General features: G+C 42.4%; 1 protein-coding gene and 1 long non-coding RNA gene across 6 annotated transcripts in view; one reads left to right on the top strand and one right to left on the bottom strand.

Moving 5' to 3' along the window:
- LOC141983102 (uncharacterized) overlaps positions 1-1,867 on the bottom strand; it is a 40,091-nt gene extending 38,224 nt beyond the window's left edge. For all 3 annotated transcript variants that reach the window (XR_012638298.1, XR_012638296.1, XR_012638299.1), the window contains exon 1: positions 1,717-1,867. This is a non-coding gene — a long non-coding RNA (uncharacterized LOC141983102). The remainder of the gene's footprint in view (positions 1-1,716) is intronic.
- Positions 1,868-1,997: 130 nt separating this feature from the next.
- TSPAN13 (tetraspanin 13) overlaps positions 1,998-24,200 on the top strand; it is a 76,273-nt gene continuing 54,070 nt past the window's right edge. For 2 of the 3 annotated variants that reach the window (XR_012638295.1, XM_074945829.1), the window contains exons 1-3: positions 1,998-2,277; positions 15,459-15,626; positions 20,061-20,141. Coding sequence is in view for 2 of the 3 variants with exons in the window: in XM_074945829.1 (XP_074801930.1) it covers positions 2,215-2,277; positions 15,459-15,626; positions 20,061-20,141 (312 nt within the window). In the remaining variant the exon portion in view is untranslated. The remainder of the gene's footprint in view (positions 2,278-15,458; positions 15,627-20,060; positions 20,142-24,200) is intronic. The other variant, XM_074945830.1, reaches the window with a different exon arrangement.

Here is a 24,200-nt window from a genome sequence, read left to right as displayed (position 1 = left end):
GAGATTTCCTCTGGCCAGGAGGGATTTTAAAGAGGTTTACCCTTCCCTTTCTATTTATGACAGGTCACAACTAAGGAACATGTGACTCCCTGCTTATCTCTTTGTAAGGTCCGGAAGGAAGACTAGAAAGCCCCAACCCTGCAACATGTATGCACATGCTTAATTTTACTGCTGTTAGTAGTCATTGTAATTTCAAATGTATTAAAGTATGTGCATGAAGTGTTTGTAGGATTGGGGCCTTGGAGAGTATTAATAAAATTTCCCTATGCAGCAGCAGGTGTCCCATTCTATTGAACTCTCAGGCAAAAAAACCTGGTTAAAGCAAAGTTAAGCCTAGACCTGGATAAATTTTAAAAATAATTCACCTAACCGTCTCTAGTAAATCAATTTTCCCCTTCAGCTACTGAAATAGATTTTGCACACTTTAATGTTCTCAAACAGCCATAGGAAACCTACACTATATTAAGACAATGGTGGACAACCTGAGGCCTGCACATAGCCCATCAGGGTCAGCTGCTGGCAGGCCCTGCCTGAGGATGGTCAATGTAACACTGTGTCACAGCCTGCCAGCGGATTATCCTGACAGGCTGCAGACAGGCCACAGGTTGCCCACCACTGTTTTAAGGTAATTTAAAAAATGGAAATGCACAGTTAATATTTCTACAACAATTTTAAATCAAAACCTTTCCTGTACTCACAGCGGATTGTATCATCAGTTATGGCATGGTCTCTCTCTCTCATTATTATTCTCAATCACAAAATGCTGGGAAGACTTCACCTTCTCAGGGACCCATGAAATGCCACAGAAGTCCTACTTTTTAATTTATGAATAAGCAAAGAACATAACAAAAGACAATCATTCCCCACCATTTATAAGCATGTTTTTGTTGCCAATCTTAAAGGTATCATGAGACATAGTTGTTGTGCTTATGTATACAAACATCTCATGCAGATATAATCAAATCGTGCCACTTACATTGCAAGATCATAAGTTAGCATAGTTAGTTTACTTTATAAGGTGTTCTGAGACTATTAGGCCCCTATTGTATAATATAATGTATTCCAGTACCTATTAAAGTCAACTGGACTCAGAGAGTAAAGGAATTGGCCCAACACATCAGAAGGCATGATCCAGGACCTTAAAATGATTTTGTACAGCATGCTGAAGCTATAAAGTTCTATAAACTAGGACGTTCTAAATAATTTTTATTCATTTTTTTAAAAAGGGAAAATAAAATGGAGCCGAGCAGAGTATACACCAGCCAAAAATCGAACACGGAAATTACACGAATAGATTCCATACAGAAAACATTCTTACATAAGAAACAATTAAAATTCTTTAGTCATCCTTTCAGTTTTAACTTCTGCAAACCCAGACCAGGTTTCCCTTTTTCATTTATTAACCTGCATCGCTTGCTTTGGACTTGCACTACATTATTTCACACTGTCTATTCCTAACTACTTATCTAGCACCCAGAGTTGTATACTGACAGTTTAGATCTGTGGGCATCCTGCTGGTCAAGCCTGCTGCCCTGGCCTCAGGAATTAAAACCCCAAGGGTTGAATCAGGCCTGTAATCTCCTTCCACCTGTGTTTTCAGACGTGCGCATAGTGGATACGCGGGCGGAGGATGAGATTCAGACAGACGCACCCTGCTACTAAGGCCGGAGCGCACAAGTGCAAGCCCCAGGGCGCCCCAAGCCAGTGGGAACCTACCAGGGCAGATGCACCCTCAATAGTGCACATCACGCTCGCTGCGTGTCACCTTTTGCTCCCCCAGGCTGCAGCTGCAGCTCCGGCTCCCACCGCCCTCATCTGGGCTCCCCGCCTGCTGCCGGCTGGCAGCCGGGCCCATCCGATCCGAACCCCTCCCGCTCCCGGATCCCAGCCGCCGCCACCCTTCAGCGCTCCACTCATTTGCATAGTTTTACCTTTGTGGCCGAAGTGCAGCCAATCAGCGAGCGCGGCGGCCAGCGCAGCTCCTCCCACCCACCCCAAGGCGGTGGCATAGCCGGCGCGACACGCCGGGAGGGCGCGTGAGTTCCCAGCGCACTGCGGGCTCCAGCTGCCACCTGCCGCGAGGGAGAGGCGAGCGCTCGGACAGCAGGCGCCAGCCCGAGGGCCTCGCCGCTCCTGCCTGCCTGCCTGCCTGCCTGCCCGCCCGCCCGCCCGCGGCAGCCCCGTTCTCCCGCCGCGGCGAAGGGCGCTGGTGAGATGGTTTGCGGGGGCTTCACCTGCTCCAAGAACTGCCTGTGCGCCCTCAACCTGCTCTACACAGTGAGTAGCTGCCGCTGCTCCCGGCCCAGCGCCAGCCTGTGCCCCTGCTGGGCAGCTCCTTGGGGGGCTCCAGGCCTGAGTGTAACTCCCCCCGCTGGGGGGAAGAGGGAGACAGAGCAGCTCCCTGCGTGTCAGGCTGCCGCCTGCGGCGGCCACAGCCTCGCCGTCTGAAGCAGGCGAGGCTGGGGCGTTGCGCCGGTGCTTTTGCCTCCGCCTCAGCCAGGGCACCGCCGAGGAGCCTCCGGGATCAGCAGCTGCTCCTGGCTGGGCAGCACGTGCAGGCAGAGCAGAGAGATCGGCCAGGGAGTTAAAGGACCAGCAGCTGCTGGGGTCTCGGTGTCCGGCTTGCCTCACAGTCTCTTTGAAGGGGGAAGTCCGCCTTGAATCGTCTAGGAGACAGACAGGGTTGTTTGACCAAGCGTCAGACTTGTGTAGGGACGGTGCAGAGATCTGTATGCTCCTAGGATGCGGGGGGAGGAGCTTGGATTGGCATGTGAATCTATTTTGTTGATAGTAAAGTCTCCAGTGTTCAGTATCAGTCTGGTTGCTAATGCTAACTAACTACAATTGTTTTAAAAAGAACAGGAGTACTTGTGGCACCTTAGAGACTAACAAATATATTAGAGCATAAGCTTTGGTGGGCTACAGCCCACTTCATCGGATGCATAGAATGTAACATATAGTAAGAAGATATACACAGAGAAGGTGGAAGTTGCCATACAAACTGTAAGAGGCTTTGCGGATACAGACTAACATGGCTGTTTACTCTGAAACCAGTTGTTTTTAAAAACCATCCTGCCGTGCTGGTATCTTGTAAACTGGAGCAACGTGTCTTGTTTCAGATCAAAATCCACCTTCGTCTCCTTGAGACCGGTGCTTATCTTGTTTGACTGCTGACCAGTGCACTTTAGGCTCTGGAAGCCTTCCCCCCCACCCCCAAACTTCCACCTGACTAAATCATCATGTGTCACCTATTGCATTTAGTTTCTCATTTATTATGTTATAAAACAAGCCAAACCAAGAAAGAGGGGAAAGAGCGCTGCAAAGCCTGAATGTCATTTGGTTAAAGTTGAGAATAAATCTGCTCACACCTTTTTTAGTTAGAAAGATCTCCTTGTCCAGTGAGGGAAAAAGGAGCCTTCCTCATTTACATTTTTGCCATAGTGCTTAGTAAGATGCTAAAAAGAGGTCCCTTTGGCATGATTACATGTAAAACTGCTGTACTTGTATGTCATTTTGGCTCTGCAAAATCTTTTATCTAGGCTGCACATATGAGCAAGTTCATTCAATAGACACTTATACACAGTGAGGGGAAAATATTAAAGAGTCTCCCGCTACTCTAGCAATAGTGATTTAGAAATGCCTATAATAATTTCATATGTCCATTTCCTTTTTAAAAATGAGTAATAGTTCAAAACATTGTTGCGTAGGCTACTGGCTGTTTAGGGAGGAGGAGATGTAAAATATTTTGTTTTTTACTGGATTTAAAAGTTGTATGTGCAAATGACTGACTCACTGCAGTGCTCAAATTTAAAAACAACCTTATAATTTTACCTTCCCCCCCCCCAGTAGAACTAAGTAGCTATTTCCAGTACATAAAAGAAAACAAAATTTGTAACTAATTTTTTTTATTATTATAAGGCTTTTTGGTGCAGAAGCAGGGAGAAGTGTAGCGAGGTGTTATAACTGTTTCTTTCCACAGATCTCCTAAAAATCTAAATTTAAGCATTATAACATGCATTTAATATTTTTGTTACTTTTACATTTGACAATAATGTAAGAGAATGCCAGGTCAGCCTGGATATCACATTTGGAATCCGCTGTAGTTCTGCATACTGGCACCTTTCTGGAGATAGCATCTTGTTCTCTTGAACCTCAGCTTTAATTTAACAAACAAAAGTAAGTCTCTAGCTGTTATGGATGTGAAGAAAACCTCAAATATGTAAGAGTGTAAACTGATGCAAAGATGTGTTTCTAAGTCCAACATTGTTAACTGTTTAATTTCTCATGTAAGGGAGGACAGAGAGAATCACAGGTCTGCACAATGTACTGAGTGACATTCTCCTTTTGGTGTCATGCCTGCGGTGGTGTTTGGAAGATAACACCACTTTCCTCCTCTTTTCCCTCTTCTCTTCCCCTCCATCCCCCAGTTACTTAGTAGCTAAGCCCAAGGAGTCTTGCATAGCCTATGGGCAGATCAGCACCACCAAGGGGGAGCTACATGTTCATGTTTTAAACACGTGCACAGAGAACCACGTTATCTTGTTTTAAACACCTGCACAATCTAATGTGAGAAGGCCTCATTTATTTTGTGAAGAAGAGCATTGCCACTCTTTCTCCCCCCCCCCCCCCAAATACCCTATCTGACCCCTGCAGGAAATGTAATTGTAGTTAGAAAAACAAATGGAACTTCTTTTTACAGCAGGGGTGCGCAACCTGTGGCCCATGGGCCTAATGTGGCCCATCGGGGTAATCCGCTCAAGAACCGCCACCACTGGGAGCTGCAGGTGGCCCTGCAAATGTAAACACACAGTCTGCCAGCCCACTTGCAGATTACCCTGACGGGCTGCATGCGGCAGCCGCAGGTTGCCCAACACTGCCTTACATTAAGGTCAAGTAAAACCAAGCCTTAAGACTTGTGTCTGTAGATTTTTTTAAGTCACAATAGTATTGGTAATGCTGTATTCTACTCAAAGCTGGCCTCACCAGTGCCTGATCCTACAAGATGCTGAGTCTGCTCAGTTCCTTGGGTGTTGACCTGACAATATTAAAAATCAAAGCACGCCAATCACGGCAGTGCAGCTGACTTAAACTGGTTTAAATGTCTAAGTAGGAAGAAATGCAGAAAGCAACCAAAGCATGAATAAAAACAAACTGTATTTTTAAAAAATGGATCCTCTTCAAATAATCCAATGAGTGAGTAACATGACTAAAAAAATTTCTTTCTGACATATGAGTTAGTTGATGGCATCTCTTGAACAATTTCTATGTCTGGAATTGGGACAATATAGCTTAGTATGTGAGGTGTCTTTTTATATTCCATAGTAGTAGCGAATTTATCCTGGGAATTGCAGGTTCTTACTGTAGCCTCTAAAAGCTTATAATTCATATTCTGTCATTTTAAAATAATATCTTAATTTTCAAAACAACCAAGCAGGATATTACAAGTCGCTATTGGCACTGACTTTACCGGTACAATAGTGAAAAGTAACTTCTGTTGACTATGATAAGTTCATTGCTGTAAATTGTCTGAACGAATCCATGAATGAAAAGGGTGTGGTGGGTTTTTTTTTTGTATCGTTTTGTTTTATTGACACCTTGCAAAAAGTCTAAAATGTTTCTGCCTTCAGTGGGCTAATTACTTTCTTCTTTTTAGAGTACGTTTTGCTGATAACTTATTCTCTCCTCTACTTAATTGTTGGAGGTCTGCTTCAAATGTGCTTAAGTCCTGGTCCTGCAATTTGTGACTGCCCATGCAGAGCCTCACTCACCACACTGGGATTCAGTGCGGGAATAGGGAATCTAATCTTCCCGCATACAGTCAATTGAATGTGAGTAGTTGCACTGAAGCCTGTGGGATTACTCACATACTTAAGCAAGTGCTTAACTTTAAGTGCTTTTTCTTGACTGTAGACTTACTGGGAAAATTGTTTTGTATTTAAGGAACATCAATTTGAAATCTAGTCAGTTAGGAGAAAAAATATGTAATTTCACGTCCGTGCCAATTTTTGAGGTTTTTGCAGTTACGTTTTTTTAAAACACGGTTTTTCGCCTGTTGCTGTTCCAGAGGGTAAAATAACTGTCTGCAAAGTATTGTCAAATAGAAATGTGTGTGTTTTGTGTATAACATTATATATTAAAAAAATATGCTGCTAAACTTTCAGTTGGTAATTGCACTAATATTAGCTTACATAAATGAGACAGGATTTTCTTTAAGTAGATAGTTCCTCTTTAATGACTGTGATTAAGTAAAGGTGCTGGCAGTTAATATCTTGTTTGATCAGTTTATCGGAAGGGGAATATTGAAGTTGCAATTAACTATCAAAACCTAAATAGGTAGCTCTACTGTGAGGATTAATTTAACTAAAGACCTGCTGACAACCATACCACCAAAAACCACTTGTCTTGTACCCTCTGAGCAACAGCCTAAACAGTTAAATTTCTGTTGCTGCAGGAACTGTAGAGACCTAACTTTGAAATTTTTTTAAAACTTTCAATATTGCAACTTGGATTTTTTTTTTAAATTATTGAATGTGTTTACTTAAATTACATAAATATTTACTGTAGATGTGGCTTCATTTTTTTTTTCCAGTTAAAGGTATGTAATTTTAGCTAGTACAGAGTTCATGATGTAACTGCACCTTGTTTGTTTAATCAATGGAAAATACCAAATATCTGATAGTGGTTTGTAACTGAGCTCACGTTTATCTACTGAGGGTATGTAAAACTGTCTTATACTTTAGTATTACTTTGAAATTATGTCATGCTTTGCAGACAGCTCCATATTTCTATAACACTGCCTGTTGTGCTGATGGATTATAGTAACTACAGCTGTTGTAATTACTGGATTAATGCTGGATTCCTTTTTCTGTTTTTCAACAGGTTCCCTTTCCCCATCTCCCAATATAACCTGAAAATAAAATTTGCTCTGAATTTCATAAAAGATCTTGGATGAGGACAGAAATTCTCATATTGAGAAGACAACCCTTTGCCAGCCTGGCTATTGACAACAAGGAACATGGCTAATAGCAAAGCATTAGCCAATTGCGGGTGGACTACATCATGGGGAAAATATCTTCCAATGCAAAGCTAGTGAATCTGTCCCCTTTTCAAGGATTCCCTCTGTATTGGAGATCCTAGTGTAGCCAAGAAGAGCCACCGTGTCAGTTTCTTTGCCACCCCTTCCTTACCCTTGGCACAGTGGATTTTCCCAGGGTAAAGAGGGGCAGGTGTACCTATTTCCCAGTGATTTCTCACTGTTTCAATGGCTTCTTGGAGTCATGTGCAGTCAGGAATAAGTTAGAGCAACCAGAGGACTACTCTAACTTTGTGCTAGGATGGGACAAGTTCTTATGGGGTAATGGGTTAGTTCATAGTCTGTAGGAGAACAGAGCAAATTTCCATTTGAGTTAATATGAAAATGAATTTCTCAACCTGTGACGTAGATAAGCAGCTACTAATGTCCACACTACTTGTTATGGTTGGCAACTCCACTCAAGAGTTTTTAATGTCTTTAATTAAAAAGCTTGGGTGTGCAGTGCCAAGACAGTAAGGGGAGGTTTACACAGCAACTGCTTGTACTGAATAGCCCTACCTCATCTTATCTCTTTGATATTCGTAGATATACTGTTTTCCCCCATATCTAACACCTTCTCCACCCAAGGTAACTTTGAAGGTAGCTTTATAAGATGGACTCAGTTTTTATGTCTATACAAAATGATGATACAGAAGCTGCTTCTAAATATTTAGTAAATATTCTTGTTAACCTAAACTAAATCATATTGATCCATTGCATGCTCTTGTCACTAGTTTCTTTGTGCACATTTGATAGTGCATAACATTGGCTACAGAGGGCCTAGGAATATTTCTAAGATTCATGTGACAAACCTGGAAATGTACTTGGATTTACCATACATCAGTCTATTACAAGGTTTAATGTCAATTCCATTTCCTATATAATTGTCAGATACTGGTGGGGAGCCCGGCAACTTCTGATATTTCAGGTTCCGTATTAACTGGCAATAGCTTAAGCAGAGCACGGTGTCTGTATTTAGCTATAGAGATGCCAGAACATGAGATCAGACTTTACTGTGTGGTGGAAAGGCTGCTCAAGCAGGTAAAAAGTAAACCTCCATTGGCTTTTGTTTTGTTTTTTTTTTTTTAATTTAAATCTGTAGTAAACTGCTAGTGTTAAACTCACTGTGACCCCACATACAGGTCTGGGGTAGCATGAGGAGCTGTTACAAGAATTGTGGAGTTATTAGGACTTGCCAGCAGCCTGCACTCCCTGTTTTATCTCTTTTGGTATGGAAATGATGTAGGATTTCTAATAAATCATGGTTTTGGCTATATAGGCAACGCTGCCAGAGTTGTCTGTCTTGAGGAATCTTCAAACACTTGGATGAAACAAGAGGTGGTCAAAACAAGACCTCAGAATCTGGTTTTGGTTTAGCAGATGGGCGTAGGTTTGTGACGGTTTGCTTGCCTGTGGCTGCTATATATTCTTCTACATTTTGTGCAGCACTGTACTTTTGATGAGAGTTTGAAGATTTGAGTCACAAAAGGTGACTAGTTGTAACCGAACAGTCATTTGGTTACTAAACTTAATGTCAAAATATCAAAAGGGTTCACTAATTTTGTGTGCCTCGATATTTGGGAGTGGAGTCTAAGACACACCTGGGCCAGATTTCTGCTGCACTATCCACCTCCTTTCTGATGATATAAAGAGGGAGGAAACAGGTCTCCAAGAAATCTCCTCAGTGAAAGGAAGTGATTGGTGTATAGCTGCCAGTACAGCTACAGGGGGAAAATCAAGAGTAGGAGGGAGGGGCATGGAGTGCAATATAGTCTGGCTCTTTTAAACCAGCATAATTGTCCCTAGACAGCTTTTACAAATCAGCACAATTTAGAGCAGCCTTTAGGCTGGCTCCTAGCAAGGCCCAGAATATAGGAGGCACAAAGGTGGCTTAAAGCTGCCTTTATGCTACCCCACCCTTCAATTTCCTGTGGAAAAGAACATGAGGACTGGGTCCTCAGCTGTTTTGAAAATATGGTACCAAGTGTCTCAAGTTGGCAACAATGATGAAAATACAGGCACCTAAATTTTCTAACAGTTGCAAAAAATAAATGGTCCTCTGACACCTGTATACAAAACATGGTTTAAACGTCAGAGGCATTTCTGTTACAATTCCTCTGAAAAGGGGATTATTCTTTGAGTTAAAAGCAGCAAACCCAACTTGCTCTGAACTAGCAAGTATTGTACATAGTTAAGCTGGACTGTCATGCCAACGGCACAACCCGCTTTTCTGACTTGCAGCATTCCTATCTCCTTTCACATATATTGCCTGTCACGTCACAAGGTTGTTTAGTAACTAGGCTTTGATCACTCCTTTAGTTAAACAAGTGACCTACAGGTGAAACTGCCTGTTACCAATCCCCGTGAGTCAACCAGTCCTTTCATTATAGCTGCTTCAGTACACACACAAACTTTAATGGAGAGTGATATTGGAGAAAATCTTAGCTAAAGTCAACATTACAGGTGGGCTACTATATAAATGAGATAGGAAGTTGCTCAATACCCCAAACACCTACAGTGCCAGTAGTGTGCCAGGTGTGCTGTCACTTGAAGGTACATACTGTAGGTCAGAGGACCCCAAAGTGTGGGACGTGCCACCCTATGAAGGTATGGTAGGCCCTTTGGGGGGCACAGTGGGTTCAGGGCAGCCCCCATGGGGGAAGAGTGCCACCCAGCTCCTCCTCCCACCGAGCTCTGATTTGACCCTGGCCCTGGCCCCAGCAACAGCCCCAGCTCGGTACGGCTCTGCACCTGGCTGGGAGCATGACTGTGGCACTGCTTGTTCCACCTGGGGCTGGGGCCAGCCCCGGAGTGGAGATGCACACAGCCCCGGCTGCCAGCCCCCATCACATCCCAGTTGCGACTCCGATCCTGCCCCTGGCTGCGGCTCGGATACTGGCCCCACTCCCGGCCCTAGCCCCCTTACCCTGGCCACATCTCCTCTCCCCTTCCCCCCCCCCCCCAGCTGCTCCGAGCTCGGGGGGGGGGGGGGGGAGTTGGAAGGGGGGGTTGTGGACAGGGGGAAGGGGGGGCACTGCCCTCAAAAGTCTAGGGACCACTGCTGTAGGTGCTTCAGGTGTAGGTCCTGTGGGTACTAGCCATGTGTCTGAGTGGTTACTGGGCTAAGGGAAAAGGCATTTAGCTAGGACTGGCAGGAAAAAGAGGTGGCAGATATCTTTGGTACAGAGGCTTAAGAAGTCACAGTTCAAAGTGAGCAAAAGCGATTCTTGTTTGGGTTCCTGGAGCAGTCCACTCAAGAGTTAGGGCTCTCCAGGCCTAGTGTCCAGGGTGCCCTTTCCAGTCCAGTCTCTGTTCCAAGCCAATAGGTGCTTGCAGGTTTCCAGGCCATACTTTCATTTGGGCCCCTCTGTACTGGTTCCCTGCTCAGCTGCTGCTCCCCTATAAGGCCCACACGGACCGACAATCTGTAATGTCTGGCAGTGTCCGTCTGTTCCATGCAGAAGTCTGCATGTGGTTCCTTCTCCAAGTTCACTTTTACTCCAGCTCCCTTCTTGTCATCTGATTACTGCTTCAGCTTCTCAATTGCTGCTGCTTCGAAACATAATTCAGCCAGTTCCTGGTTCAGGAGACAGGCAGGACCGTTTCCCCTTAGCTGTGCAGGAGGAAGGAGGTAGGCAGGGGCTGATAGGAGTTTTAATCACAGCTAGCTAAAGAACTGAATTCATTTAGCCTTAATTTCCATATGATGCAAGAGTGGCCTATGAATTTGAGATGTCTCAGATTAAATGCAGAGGAACAGAAAACACATTCCAGGCTCTTTACGTTTTCTAATAGACATTGATGAATCTATAGCAGTGGTTCTCAACTAGGGGTACGCATACCCCTGGCGGTACTCAACATGCCTTCCATTGTGTACTCAACTCACCTAGATCAGCGTTTCTCAACCTGGGGGGGGTTGCACGATAGGTTTAGGGGGGTCGCAAATGCAGGGCAATTATCCAGGGCCCCATGAAGGTAAGTTTACATGCTTCGGTTCTGGGCTGGCGGGGGGAACCCCCCCTCCCCCCCCCGGGGTGCAGACAGTGTTGTGTTGGCGACAGACGCTCATTGAGGGTGGTTTGATTATGGCGGCAGAAGAGCTCTCTCCTGCCAGTGTAGAGCAGCTACACAGAAGACCTTGCAGCTGCAGCAGTATAGGTTGTTAATGATGACTGAAAGTTGTCATCTGATAAATGTTTCTGAAATGCATTTAGTCTCTGTCCAGTTTTTCATTGAACAAGCAATCATCACTAAGGCTACGATTTTTGTCATGGACTTTTTTAGTAAAAGTCACGGACAGGTCATGGGCAATTAACAAAAATTCACGGAAGCCGTGACCTGTCCGTGACTTTTACTAAAAAGGTCCATGACAAAACAGAGAGGTAGGAGGGTCGAGCATCCTGCCCTGCCGTGCCTGGGAGCTGTGGCCCCTTCTCCGAGGCTGGGAGCTGTTAGGGACCTCTGCCTGTGGCAGCTGGGGAGCTCTAGGAGATTTGCCCCCACCCTTCCCCCCCCACAGCCCGTGTTGGCTGAGGAGCTGTGGGGGGACCCCCAGCTCCCGGCCACCATGGGAGGTGGGACTACCAGCTCCCAGCTGCTGCGGGCTGAAGTCACGGATTCCACAATCTTGTTATACCAATAAATTAAAAACCAGCAGGATCTTATTAAAGGGAAAAAGGCAAAATACCACATTTATTGTGAATACAGAAAGAATCATAGTCAGCAGTTTGTTATAGCTATAACATTCCGTTCAATCTCATATTTATTTACACATTCATTCATATAAACACACACACACACAGGTTCTGCAAGGTTGTTATCATAGTTACCAGCCTTAGAGTTGCTCATGCCAAGCCACTGGCCAGGTGGCCTGGACATGAGGAGGGAGCAGGGCCTTGTCAGATGCTCATCTGATGCTCCTGGAAGTTGGTTTGCAGAATCAGACCCCAAAGTTGTCACTTTTTAGAGTCTATTTTTATAGGAATTTCTTCCTATGCCAGTCTATGGGAATTGCTTCATCATGGTGTTAGCACATTCCTGACAGCTCCGTGCTGCTAGATGTTATTTTGTTCTTTGGTTCTCCCATTCTTGAGGCTGTTGGGTGGATTCCAGTCTGCCCTCCAGGGGTCCTCTGGTTATTTCCACTTGACGCCTTCTTCAGCCGATGGACACTGGATTCTTAGGCTGGCACCCCCCTGATCATTCAGTTATTATCCACATACATCCTCTACCTCTATTTTAATCACAATTGTTAATACAACAAAAGGGCGGGGAGTCTCTGGGTGCTGGTTCTGTTTAGGGTATTGCTTTGGGTCTCTCTCTCTGTGAATTGCTTTGAGAACAGACTCTGTCTTAGAATGTACTAACGCAATTAGCAGCTTGCAAGTTTCACACACAGAGGGAGAGAAACAGTACCAAAAACCAAGAGACCTCTTAATTAGTAATACCCTGGAATTTAAACTGTTGGATCATATTAAAGAAGTTCTGTATTAAAATCACAAATGAGTTTGATTCCCCATAATCTCCTTGGCCAAACTGTAGCCTTAATCATCACCACCAGACTTTCCTAAGGCATCTTTGTTTGCTCTCTTCAGAGACACCAGGGATTTGAGTAGGGGAGAATGAGAGCCTGATTGCACTAGCCTGTTCTAAGAGGAGTGCCACAAGCTGTCCTTCATTCTGGAAAGTTTCTGCTTACGTATGAATGCTGCCCACTTGAGTAAACTGGACTTTACTACATTCCACTTGTACTTATTACTACAGTCACAGTCCAAATGGAAATAAACTAAAAATAGACCCACTTACTCTATACTATATTGTTTAATTGTTTGGGTATTTGTGCTGGCGTGTGTCTTAATACACTGCCATCAAAAGTAAAGATACATTTAATGGTACTTGAAGAATATACTTACAGTTGAAAGTTTTTAATTGAGGAGAACAGTGGCTTCCTCTTATGACCCAACGAGATATGCTGTATAGTAAATGATCCTTCCTGGTTGAATTTGTTCCAAAGTTGAGTACATTACATTTCATTTTCTTCTCTCGTTATTTGATGTATAGCTTGAGAATTACCTGCTGCATATTACTAGAGAGGTAGCATATCTTGTAATAAATCCTGGCTCCACTGAAGTCAGTGGCAAAACTTCCATTGACTTCAGTACAGCTGGGTTTTCATCCTTTGTACAAGTAATATTACTAAATTGGCAAATTCTCTTACAGGTTGCTTTAAATTATGATTTCAAAGAAATTTGGACCCTGTTTCTAGATAAACTTGGATTAAAAAAATGTTGATGGCTTACAGAATGCCAGACCTCTATTCCGCCTAATACACCCTCTTTTTCCCTCCCTCCCTCCCTCCCTCCCTCCCCCTGTCCTGTTCCTCCCTCCTTTCCCTACTCATGTATGTCTTTTCCTAGTTTATTACTGATATCCCCCACCCCCAACACGTCTATGTAACATTGTCTGGTCTTGCAGCTTAGACCTATTAGAAAATTGCATAATTGTTTTGAATATCACATGCTTCATGGGATCTCCAGAGACTTATGCAAGGTGTATCTTTACCTTTTTGAACTTTTTATTGTCTTTCTTTATGAAAATCAATACAGAACAAATTCCTTACCTCCTCAGAAAAAGGCCTTGAGAGACACTGGGCAGTTTGCCAGTGTCATTCAGAGTCTTGCTTACCTAGTTTTATCCTAAGCCTAGTTCAGTAAAAGGAAAAATCCAAGACACCAGATTAGTTAAACAGCATTAAATCCCCGTGTGGACGCTGTTTTTCAGAGTTAAAGTGGCCTTAATTTGGCTTCTCTTAATTCATTTTGGAAGTGAATTAAACTAAACTGAATGAAGGCCATTTTAATTCTCAATGAGGGTGTTAATACAGGAGTTTAAGGCAGTTTAACTAATCCATTTCAAATTCACACCTTAATTAGTTGGGATTAATTTTCCCTTATGCCCCCTGTAGACAAGCCCTTAGTGACATAAGGGATTTATATATGTCAAAAATGGTATTTCGGGGCCTATGTGATTTTTTTTTTTTTTTTTTTTTTTGAACTTCCATAGTGGGACTTCTGAATACATACCTTTTAAAAATGGCCCTAGGTAACTATGTTGGAACTGAGGATGGGTTGGAAATCTTTTGTTTGGGGTTGAGGAGGGAGCATGAAGATGTCTTGCTGTAAATTTGTTTAAATGAAAATTGAAAGCCACGTGTAGCACTCAGATTGCATTTATGTGATTAGTAAAATCAAATAGTTGTACTAGGCAAAATACTTACAGCTGCACTTAATTACAAAACTGTGAATTACTTTTGGCAAGACCAGGTTTTAGAAACTGAGAACACTTCCAGTTTTCAATTTTTTATTTATTTATTATTTTTTTTTAAAAAAAAAACATGAGACCCTTTTTTTTTTCCCCCCCCCCAGCTCCTTTCATAGTTTGTTCAGGGCTCTGATTATTTGTGATCTACTTCCCTCCTTCATATCCCATCCCAGATCTAGAGATCCTGGAGTTTTTCATGGCTCCAACACTTTTCTTTGTGTTAGATTGAACACAGGAAAGGCTGGACCTTCCTGCTCATAAAACAATACTTCCAGTAAACTAGCTGAACCACAATCTGCATTTTCAGAATACCACCCTTCGAAAGGAAGGAAACTGCTTACTGAGAGCGTTTTGAATTTGCTGTGATTATTAGAGTAGTCTTTGCTTCATAGTAAAGCTGTCTTCCCAAAGGCACATTCAGTGAGGACAAGTCTGCTGTATTTGACATGCTACTCTAACAGCATATTTGCATTTGATCTCTGTAAACGTGTATTGTCCCAACATCAGCAATTCAGAAAATGTTGAACACTGATGTAGTGCTGATTGGACTATATGTCTAGAAAGTATGGTATTTTTTTTCCAACTTGTTCACGTAGCAACGGAGCCAAGTATATCCTGTTTCTTTAAATAGACCTTGTATTTCTCACAAGGTATTTGGAACTCTAATTTATTTCTCAATCTGTGGTATAAAGCTGTTAATCCTTGTTTCAGATGCATGCTCAACTCTATTATAATCCCCATTGTTATATTGGTGTCTCTGGTATGAGACATTGGTCTTAAACTGAGGATGGAATGTGTTGGAACAGACCTCACATTCACAATATTGAAAGGTAAATGTACACTTGCACATTATGAACGAGAGAACTCTACAGGAGCTAATTTTTAAATTGTTAACTTCATATTTTGGACTTGAGTTTTTTCAGTGGTAGGGAGAGGAAGTATCCTCTTTCAATTTCAAGAAACATTAGTGCTAGGAGCACTAGCAATCTCTACTATTTTTTGTTTAGATACTAATTGTGGTTTGTTTGTTCTCTCTCTCTCCCTCTCCCCCTCCCCCTCCTTCTAGCTGGTCAGCCTGCTGCTGATTGGAATTGCAGCATGGGGTATAGGCTTTGGCCTCATTTCTAGTTTCCGAGTAGTTGGCGTGGCAATTGCAGTGGGGATCTTTCTGTTCCTTATTGCTTTGGTTGGATTGATCGGTGCAGTCAAACACCATCAGGTGTTACTCTTCTTTGTATCCTTTGATTGAAAATTTACAAACACAAGTTGTAGTGGTGTGTGTGTGAGAGAGTAATCCCTAGTTGTGGACCAGAACCCTATTGTGCTAGGTGCTATACAAACACAGAACAAAAAGGTGCCCCAACACTCCTTCCCAGTTTGTGCCCAAAATTAGTTCTCCGTAATGCTTCCCTTCATCCACTGTAGGTGTGTGGTGTTTTTTGTTTTAAAAACCTCTTGCTTCCTTTTTATTTGTATGATGAGAATGTTACTTCTGTCAAGGACTCATCTACATTACATCTATAACAGTCACAGGAGACTTTTACTGCATGTTTGTCCCCTGACCTAATTATAACACAGTTCTAACTCTAGGTTAAAGTAAACTCAAATGTGTTGTAGTGGAGTCAGATGACAGCCCTGTGTAACTGGTTCCCCTGAATTTATTATAGGGAAATTAAGATATTTCTCAGGCACCAATTGGATCTTTGGATCTCTATGAAGCGGGTTACACCTATTTCATTCAGCCTCCATTTGTTTTCATTCACATCTAGTCCTTTGTCAGCCTGAATTAGAATTGAGCATGTAAGACACTTTCTCGGGGCGCCCAGGACTGACAGTCTCCTTGTTACCCTCCTGCCTCAGTGAGAGAAAGACTTGCCGGTGCTTAACTGGGTGTCAGCTCCCTAACACCATTAGCCACACAAACAATCTCTGAAGGACTCTGTTTTGCAGGTTAACAATAGGTGTATCCAAGCACCACTGAAAACACCCCACTGCAGCATCCAGTCCCTCTAACTTGACACCCACAGAAATTACCGGATTTGCTGTCCCCCAAGGAACACACAGTTCAGTGCAGGAGCAGATCCTTGATAACCTCACATCACTGAGATATATTTATAGTAAAAACAATCTTAAGTTTTATTATCAAAAGCCACGACCCAAGACAGTGAGTAAGGCTGACAGGTGGAAACAGAAATGGTTACATATAAAACAAAGTATAACACGATCCTTAGAGTCAAACCTTAACTTTAAAAAGCTAAAATCTTTGTCTAAAGCAATCTCTCAGCCTCACCAATCAACATGACTAGGATCCACCTGTTCTTTTTGGTACTTCAGTGAAGGATAAAAAACATGTTCTCTTGCTGCTTTGTTACACCCCCAAATCCACTGTTTTTGTCCCTAGAGTCAGGATGACCCCTGTGGTTTATTCCCTAGTGCAGTGGTCTCCAAACTTTTTGGCTCGCGTACCCACAGAGTGACCTGCCGCAGACGTGCTGCCGACAGAAGACGACCTGCCACAGGTGGGCCGCCGGAGGGGAACACCAGCCATGGACGTGCAGAGCTGCCGCCGAAGAAGAAAACAGCTGAGTGTGGCCCAGCAGCACTACTACTGCCGCGCACCCCCTGGGATCATCTCACGCACCTCAGTTTGGAGACCACTGCCCTAGTGTGCTGGTTCCGTGTTGCTTTCACATCTTTGTGTTGATGTGTGTTGACCGACTTCCATTGTGTTGGCTTACAATGCTTACTTTATGTGTGAACCAAGGCAGACAGGTGAAGCTACATCTTTGTCTGGCAAAACCTGTTTGTCAGACCTGTATGGGACACAGATTCTAAAATACAATTTCAGTACATACATATATCTTAAATATCACCCACCCATACATATCACAAAGATGATCAGTAGGACATACACTTTTATTAGATACTGCACTTGATCCTCTTTGGATGTATACTATGAAAGCAGTGTGTTGAGTGTAGTGAGTTTGTCAGGCCTGATAGCAGTTGCTGTTACGGATCAGTGAACCCTTTGCCAGATGGCACCGAGAGGCTCTTGGGGGTCCCAGCATGGACTTTGTCTAATGCTGTATTGACAACGTGCTCTGTTGGCACTATGTAAATAGTTTATGGTGATGCCCTCCATGATTAAATCATGATAACTGTATTTAGCTTTCGTTCTGGGGTTTGGGCGGGGGGTAAAGCTTCATCAGCTCCAACTTTGATTTTTTGGGTGCAGTCCACTAATGAAAAATAAAGTGACTTTTTTAATTTTGCTAAAACAATAGTTCAATTTCCAGAAGTATACAAATCTGTCAATGAACGACAGGAAACTAATTACAAATTTTCAAAACTTGCCTCTTCAATATTTAAAAATAAGGTTTTTTTTCCCTTTCAGTATGATTCATTTTAAAAAACAGATTTAAGAAACCAAGAGAAGTAAGACCCTGTATTGTCTCCTGTGTAAGTTTTATGCAGGTTCAGGTTACCTTCTGTAATAAGGTGAGACTCTGAGTCACTTAAGGAAAAAGAATGTTTGAACAAAGGGTGCTGCCTACCCACTAAGACTGCCTGGAAAATTAACTGCTTTGTACACAGAAAATCTGTCATTTAAACCCTTGCTAACTTTGAGTCTGGGATTAGCAATGGGAGTATGGAACTTCCCACTTTTAGGTCAGCTGTCTGATCAAAATGATTGCAGATGGTCCTCTGCATCACAATTTATTGCTGATCTAAATTTGCAATCTTGTTAACAAGGTCAGCAGATAAATGTTCTCTGGGGCAGGGATTCTTTTCTTTGCTTTGTCTGTAAAGCACCTAGCATGACGGGGTCCTGATCCTTTAGTCAGGTTCTTGGCTGTTGCTTTAATACAAATAAATAGATTAAATAGGCATTAAAAGACAAATGAACATTCCTTGTTCTGGCTAAATATTTTTCCATTCTGTCCAGTGTATTGCAGCAGAGTTAGAGCTCACTATTTTCTCTCCAAACATACCTTTTTTTATCAATTTTGAATATTTTTCCTTAGACAACCTCTAGGAGTCGCTCCTTAGTACATAAAGGACCATAGATTATGCAGTGGATCTTCAGCCTTTTACAGCTCTGCTCTTGCACATCTGTTCAAACCACTAAGAAAAGCATTTATCTACTGCTTTTCCATTGCGGTGGTGACTCCATACAGACTAGTCTCCACAGTTAGCTTTTACCTTATCAAAATAAACACAATTTTTCAGAGATGGTAAGATTTTTTTTTTTTTTTTCCCTGCACTCATTCTTCCCCAATCCTTCCTTTTTTAAAGGAAAAGGCATGGGACATGCAGGATGCAAGAAGATCCCTCGGGAGGCTGTATATCCTATAAATAGAGCAGTTGCCTGATTAGTTAGTGCTTTATATTACAGTTATGAGTTCCACGTTATGTATAAGTGTGGCAAGCAAGAGAGATTGCTGCATGGTGGCTAGCCCACACAGGTGGGTTTTAAAAACAGACATAATTATGGGTTCACATGATCTTCTGGGCAGCTGGGACCTGAGTATTCCTTGCAAAGTTAAAATGTATTCAGTCTAGCCTAGTCCCATGCCTATCTGTAGCTGGATGAGGAGAGAAGGACAAAGGGGGGAAGGTTGCTTCTGTATCTTAGCCAATTCTTAATGGATATATGGCAGACTGCATCTATTCTAGAGGACACAAATATTCCAGACTTTCGGGGTTATGGGCACTGCTGCAGCTACAGTAAAGTTCTGTTGCTTCTGTGCTGCAGATGCCTGTAGGAAACCCTTGGAAAACGTACGTGTTCTGGTGCAGCACATGAATATAAGGTGACACTACTACAGAGCCATGTTTTGCTGCAAAGTCACTTTTACAATTGAGTTTAGCTCTTTTTTTTTTTCTTTTTTCCCCAGCTGTGTACAGGCCTGGATTGTAATCAAACCACCAAAACCACTTGAACACACATACAGGAGATGTTTGATACAAGAAAGATATTTCCTGAGGATCACCATTTATTCTATTTCCGTGGTTACAGCTTTGCTCTAGTAAATATTAAGCGTTTAAACTAAGTCCTATGGGCTCTCCTGCAGTTAAAAGGAATATCTGATTTAGAAACAGACTTGTTTGGAACTTAGTCTCCTTTAATTGTAAAATCTGCTCTGCATTGGGAAATATTGTGGTCTAAAGAGTCATTGAGGAAGACAAGTGTCTGTCAAGTATGAGGCAGCTATTCCATCACAAAGAGGCTGTTCTGGTAATGCCTTAAAGTAGAGCAAGAGTGAACCTTATGTAGCTTGTGTAGTTGCAGGAAATATCAAAATAAAATTTAAATTGGGTATTTGAATTAAAGTCCCAGATCCAGTCCTTGTAACATTTTAATATGTGGGAAATAAAGAATTTAAAATCATGTGACTTATAGAAAACAAATACAAAGCATTGCAACTAGATTTTTTTTTTTTTAAACGTGTATCATAAAGCATTGTCTGGTTGAGCTCTTACTTATTCCTTATAGCTTACTTATACATTCCAAAAGATGGCCAAGCCCTCCCATTTAGATGCTCAATAGTTTTTATATTCTTAAGCACCATTTATGTACATACTTGACTCTGCATGTAACTGTTAAGCATGTGCTTTGCTTACCTAAAATTCCTTTGAAAATGTAACCTTAACTGTGTTTCTTCAGTACATGATTATCCTCTTGCTAGTGTTCATTGTCCAGTTTTCCGTCTCCTGTGCTTGTTTGGCATTGAACAAAGATCAGCAGGTAAGAAATTTCTTCTGAATTTTCAGTTGAACAAAAATAATGTGTGTGTAGGTAGATTTGAGCTATGTACTGCTGCCTTGACAACTTGATCAAACTGTAGTATGCATAGTATATTGCTTGTATATCTCTATAAAGGATGATGGGGACCTTTTTCACATCCTTTATTAAGCTAAGGACTGCTGCAAAATCAGTGCTGGGTGTCAGGTTCCTAGGAGGACATTGATGCAGTTCAGTGTTCCTTTTGAGTGGTTTATATTTTGACTTTTAGACTTCCTGGTTACATTTCTGTTCTCAGGTATGTCACTTATGTGATGTGAAGTTCAGCAACTTGGAGCAAGCTGAATTAATACTCAGTAGTCTCCTTTGCTGTTATCTTAAATTTAGATTAACACTGAATTACTTACGCATGAAAAAAACATTTCCATATAATAAATTGAATAATCCAGAAACTATGGCTATTATAGGTATATTCAATCCAGTCCTATTAAGCATGTAAACCCTATTTGATTTAAAGTGTATCTCCACCCTCTATCCACAAGTCAGATCATTGACCCCCCCCGCTTAGTGACTATCTAGTAATACACTGGCACGTGGAACTAGCCCCGTCCTCTGGGCCCGCAGTCTGCCTCTAAGAGCCAGTCTTTTTGTTTTGTTTTAAGTTTATATCCTGTTTGAACTGTTAGACTTCACAAATCTGTACCATTTATTAAAGGTTACCTCCTTTATTCACAAAAAAAAAAGGAGGACTTGTGGCACCTTGGAGACTAACCAATTTATTTGAGCATGAGCTTTCGTGAGCTACAGCTCACTTCATCGGATGCATACTGTGGAAATTGCAGAAGACATTATATACACAGACACCATGAAACAATACCTCCTCCCACCCCACTCTCCTGCTGGTAATAGCTTATCTAAAGTGATCATCAAGTTGGGCCATTTCCAGCACAAATCCAGGTTTTCTCACCCTCCGCCCCCCCACAGACAAACTCACTCTCTTGCTGGTAATAGCCCATCAAAAGTGACCACTGTCTTCACAATGTGTATGATAATCAAGGTGGGCCATTTCCTGCAGAAATCCAGGTTCTCTCACCCCCTCACCCCCCTCCAAAAACCACACACACAAACTCACTCTCCTGCTGGTAATAGCCTATCCAAAGTGACCACTCTCCTTACAACCTGCATGAAAATCAAAGTGGGCCATTTCCAGCACAAATCCAGGTTTTCTCACTCCCCCACCCCCATACACACACACACACTCACTCTCCTGCTGGTAATAGCTCATCCGAAGTGACCACTCCCCCTACAATGTGCATGATAATCAAGGTGGGCCATTTCCAGCACAAATCTAGGTTTTCTCACCCCCCCCACACACACAAACTCACTCTCCTGCTGGCGAGTGAGTTTGTGTGTGTGGGGGGGGGGTGAGAGAACCTGGATTTCTGCAGGAAATGGCCCACCTTGATTATCATGCACATTGTGAAGACAGTGGTCACTTTTGATGGGCTATTACCAGCAAGAGAGTGAGTTTGTCTGTGGGGGGGCGGAGGGTGAGAGAACCTGGATTTGTGCTGGAAATGGCCCAACTTGATGATCACTTTAGATAAGCTATTACCAGCAGGAGAGTGGGGTGGGACGAGGTATTGTTTCATGGTGTCTGTGTATATAATGTCTTCTGCAGTTTCCACAGTATGCATCCGATGAAGTGAGCTGTAGCTCACGAAAGCTCATGCTCAAATAAATTGGTTAGTCTCTAAGGTGCCACAAGTCCTCCTTTTCTTTTTGCGAATACAGACTAACACGGCTGTTACTCTGAAACCTCCTTTATTCAGCTTCACTTCTGTAGCCCAGCTTTGTAACCTAGTGAGGTTTACACATCCATGGATAAGATGTTATCAAGCATAGTTTGTGCCGGAGCTACTGATGACAGTGATCACACCTCTTAATGTGGGGAAAAAAAACTGGGACAGCTGTCGTGGGAGAAGGGGTGTATGTGGCAGGGCTTTGATTGATGGCTCTGTGTGAGGTGGAAGTAGGAAAGATGCTCCCTTTTTCTCTCCCTCACCTTTGCACCCACCCTTTCTGAAAGCTATTAATCTTTAATTCATAGATTCGAAGGCCAGAAGTGACCATTGTGATCCTCTGGTTTGACCTCCTGTATAGCATAGGCCATAAACTTCCCCAAAATAATTCCTAGAGCATCTCTTTTAGAAAAAACATCCAGTCATCATTTAAAAATTCAGTGATGGAGAATCCACCACAACCCTTGGTAAATTGTTCCAAAGGTTAATTACTCACACTGTTAAAAATGTACCTTATTTCTAGTCTGAATTTGTGTAGCTTCAGCTTCCAGCCATTGGATTGTGTTATACCTTTGTCTGCTAGATTGAAGAGCCCATTATTAAATATTTGTTCTCCATGTAGGTACTTATAGACTGTAAATAAGACACCCCTTAGCCTTCTCTTTGTTAAGCTAAATAGATTGAGCTTCTTCAGTCTATCGCTATAAGGCATGTTTTCAAATCCTTTAATCGTTCTCGTGGCTTTTCTCTGAACCCTGTCTAATTTATCAACATCCTTCTTGAATTGTGGGCACCAGAACGGGTCACAGTATTCCAGCAGCAGTCACACCAGTGCCAAATATAGGGTTTGCACGAGAATCCTATTTGAAGTTCCTCCATTTTTGTATCCCAAGATCACATTAGCACTTTTGGCCACAGCATCACACTGGGAGCTCGTGTTCATCTTATCTACCACAACCCCCAAATCTCTTTGAGTCACTTACTCTGAAACCTATCCTGAGAAACAGCCGTGTTAGTCTGTATTTGCAAAAAGAAAAGGAGTACTTGTGGCACATTAGAGACTAACCAATGTATTTGAGCGTAAGCTTTCGTGAGCTACAGCTCACTTCATCGAGCTGTAGCTCATGAAAGCTTATGCTCAAATACATTGGTTAGTCTCTAAGGTGTCACAAGTACTCCTTTTCTTTTTTCTCAGGATAGAGTCCCCCATCCTGTAAGTATGGCCTACATTGTTTGTTCCCATATATATGCATTTACATTTAGCCATATTAAAATATTTGTTGCTTGTGCCCAGTTTGCCAAGTGATCTAGATCACTCTGAAACAGTAATCTGTCCTCGTCATTATTTATCATTGCCCCAATTTTAGTGTCATCTGAAAACTTTATCAGTGATGATTTTTGTGTGTTGTGTGGTTGATAAAACTGTTAAGTAGTATAGGGCCAAGAATGGCTCCATGCAGGACATTATTGGAAACAAACTCACTTCATGGCGATTCACTATTCAGTTATATTTTGAGACCTCTGTTAGCCTGTTTTTAATCCATTTCATATGTGCCATGTTAATCAAAATGTCACATCTAAGTATATTACATCAACACTATAACCTTTATCCAAATTTGTAATATCAAAAAAGATATCAGGTTAGTTTGACAGGATCTATTTGCCATAAACCCATGTTGATTATTAATAAAGAACTAAAGGAAAGTAATATAATTAATGCTAGACTCCTGTATCAGCTGTTCCATTATCTTGTGTGGGATTGATGTTAGGCTGACATACCTTTAATTACCTAGGTCATACTGTTTAGCCTCCTTAAAAACTGGCAAAACATTAGCTTTCTTCTAGTCTTCTGGAACTTCCCTGGGGCCACCAGCCAACTCAGTGCTACTGAGCAGCTTGCTGCTGCGGTTACTACAGCTTCTGGCTAACTTACTCTTGTTCCTCCACAGCAGGATCTGTGCTAGGTCCCAGCTCCAGCAAACTTACCCATAAAATTTACTGTTTTACTGTTGGATTTTATGGAGCATCTTCAGTTAGTGCCTCTTAACTTTTAGCATTAGTATCATCTGACACAATTCAATGACTCCAGCAGCAGCAGGGAGTGAATAAGAGCATGGCAACTAGATGATCAGCCATGCATGGCGTTGGTCACAGTAAAACCAGTGTTTCACTAAAATCTGGTTAATGAGAGATCTGAACATAAGAATGGCCAATTTGGGTCAGACCAACCAGATCTAGCCCAGTATCCTGTCTTCTGACA

Source organism: Natator depressus, chromosome 2 (genome assembly GCF_965152275.1).
Source record: "Natator depressus isolate rNatDep1 chromosome 2, rNatDep2.hap1, whole genome shotgun sequence".
Lineage (NCBI taxonomy): Eukaryota > Metazoa > Chordata > Testudines > Cheloniidae > Natator > Natator depressus.
Note: the sequence above shows the minus strand (reverse complement) of the source record. Positions and strands in the feature narration are given on the sequence as shown.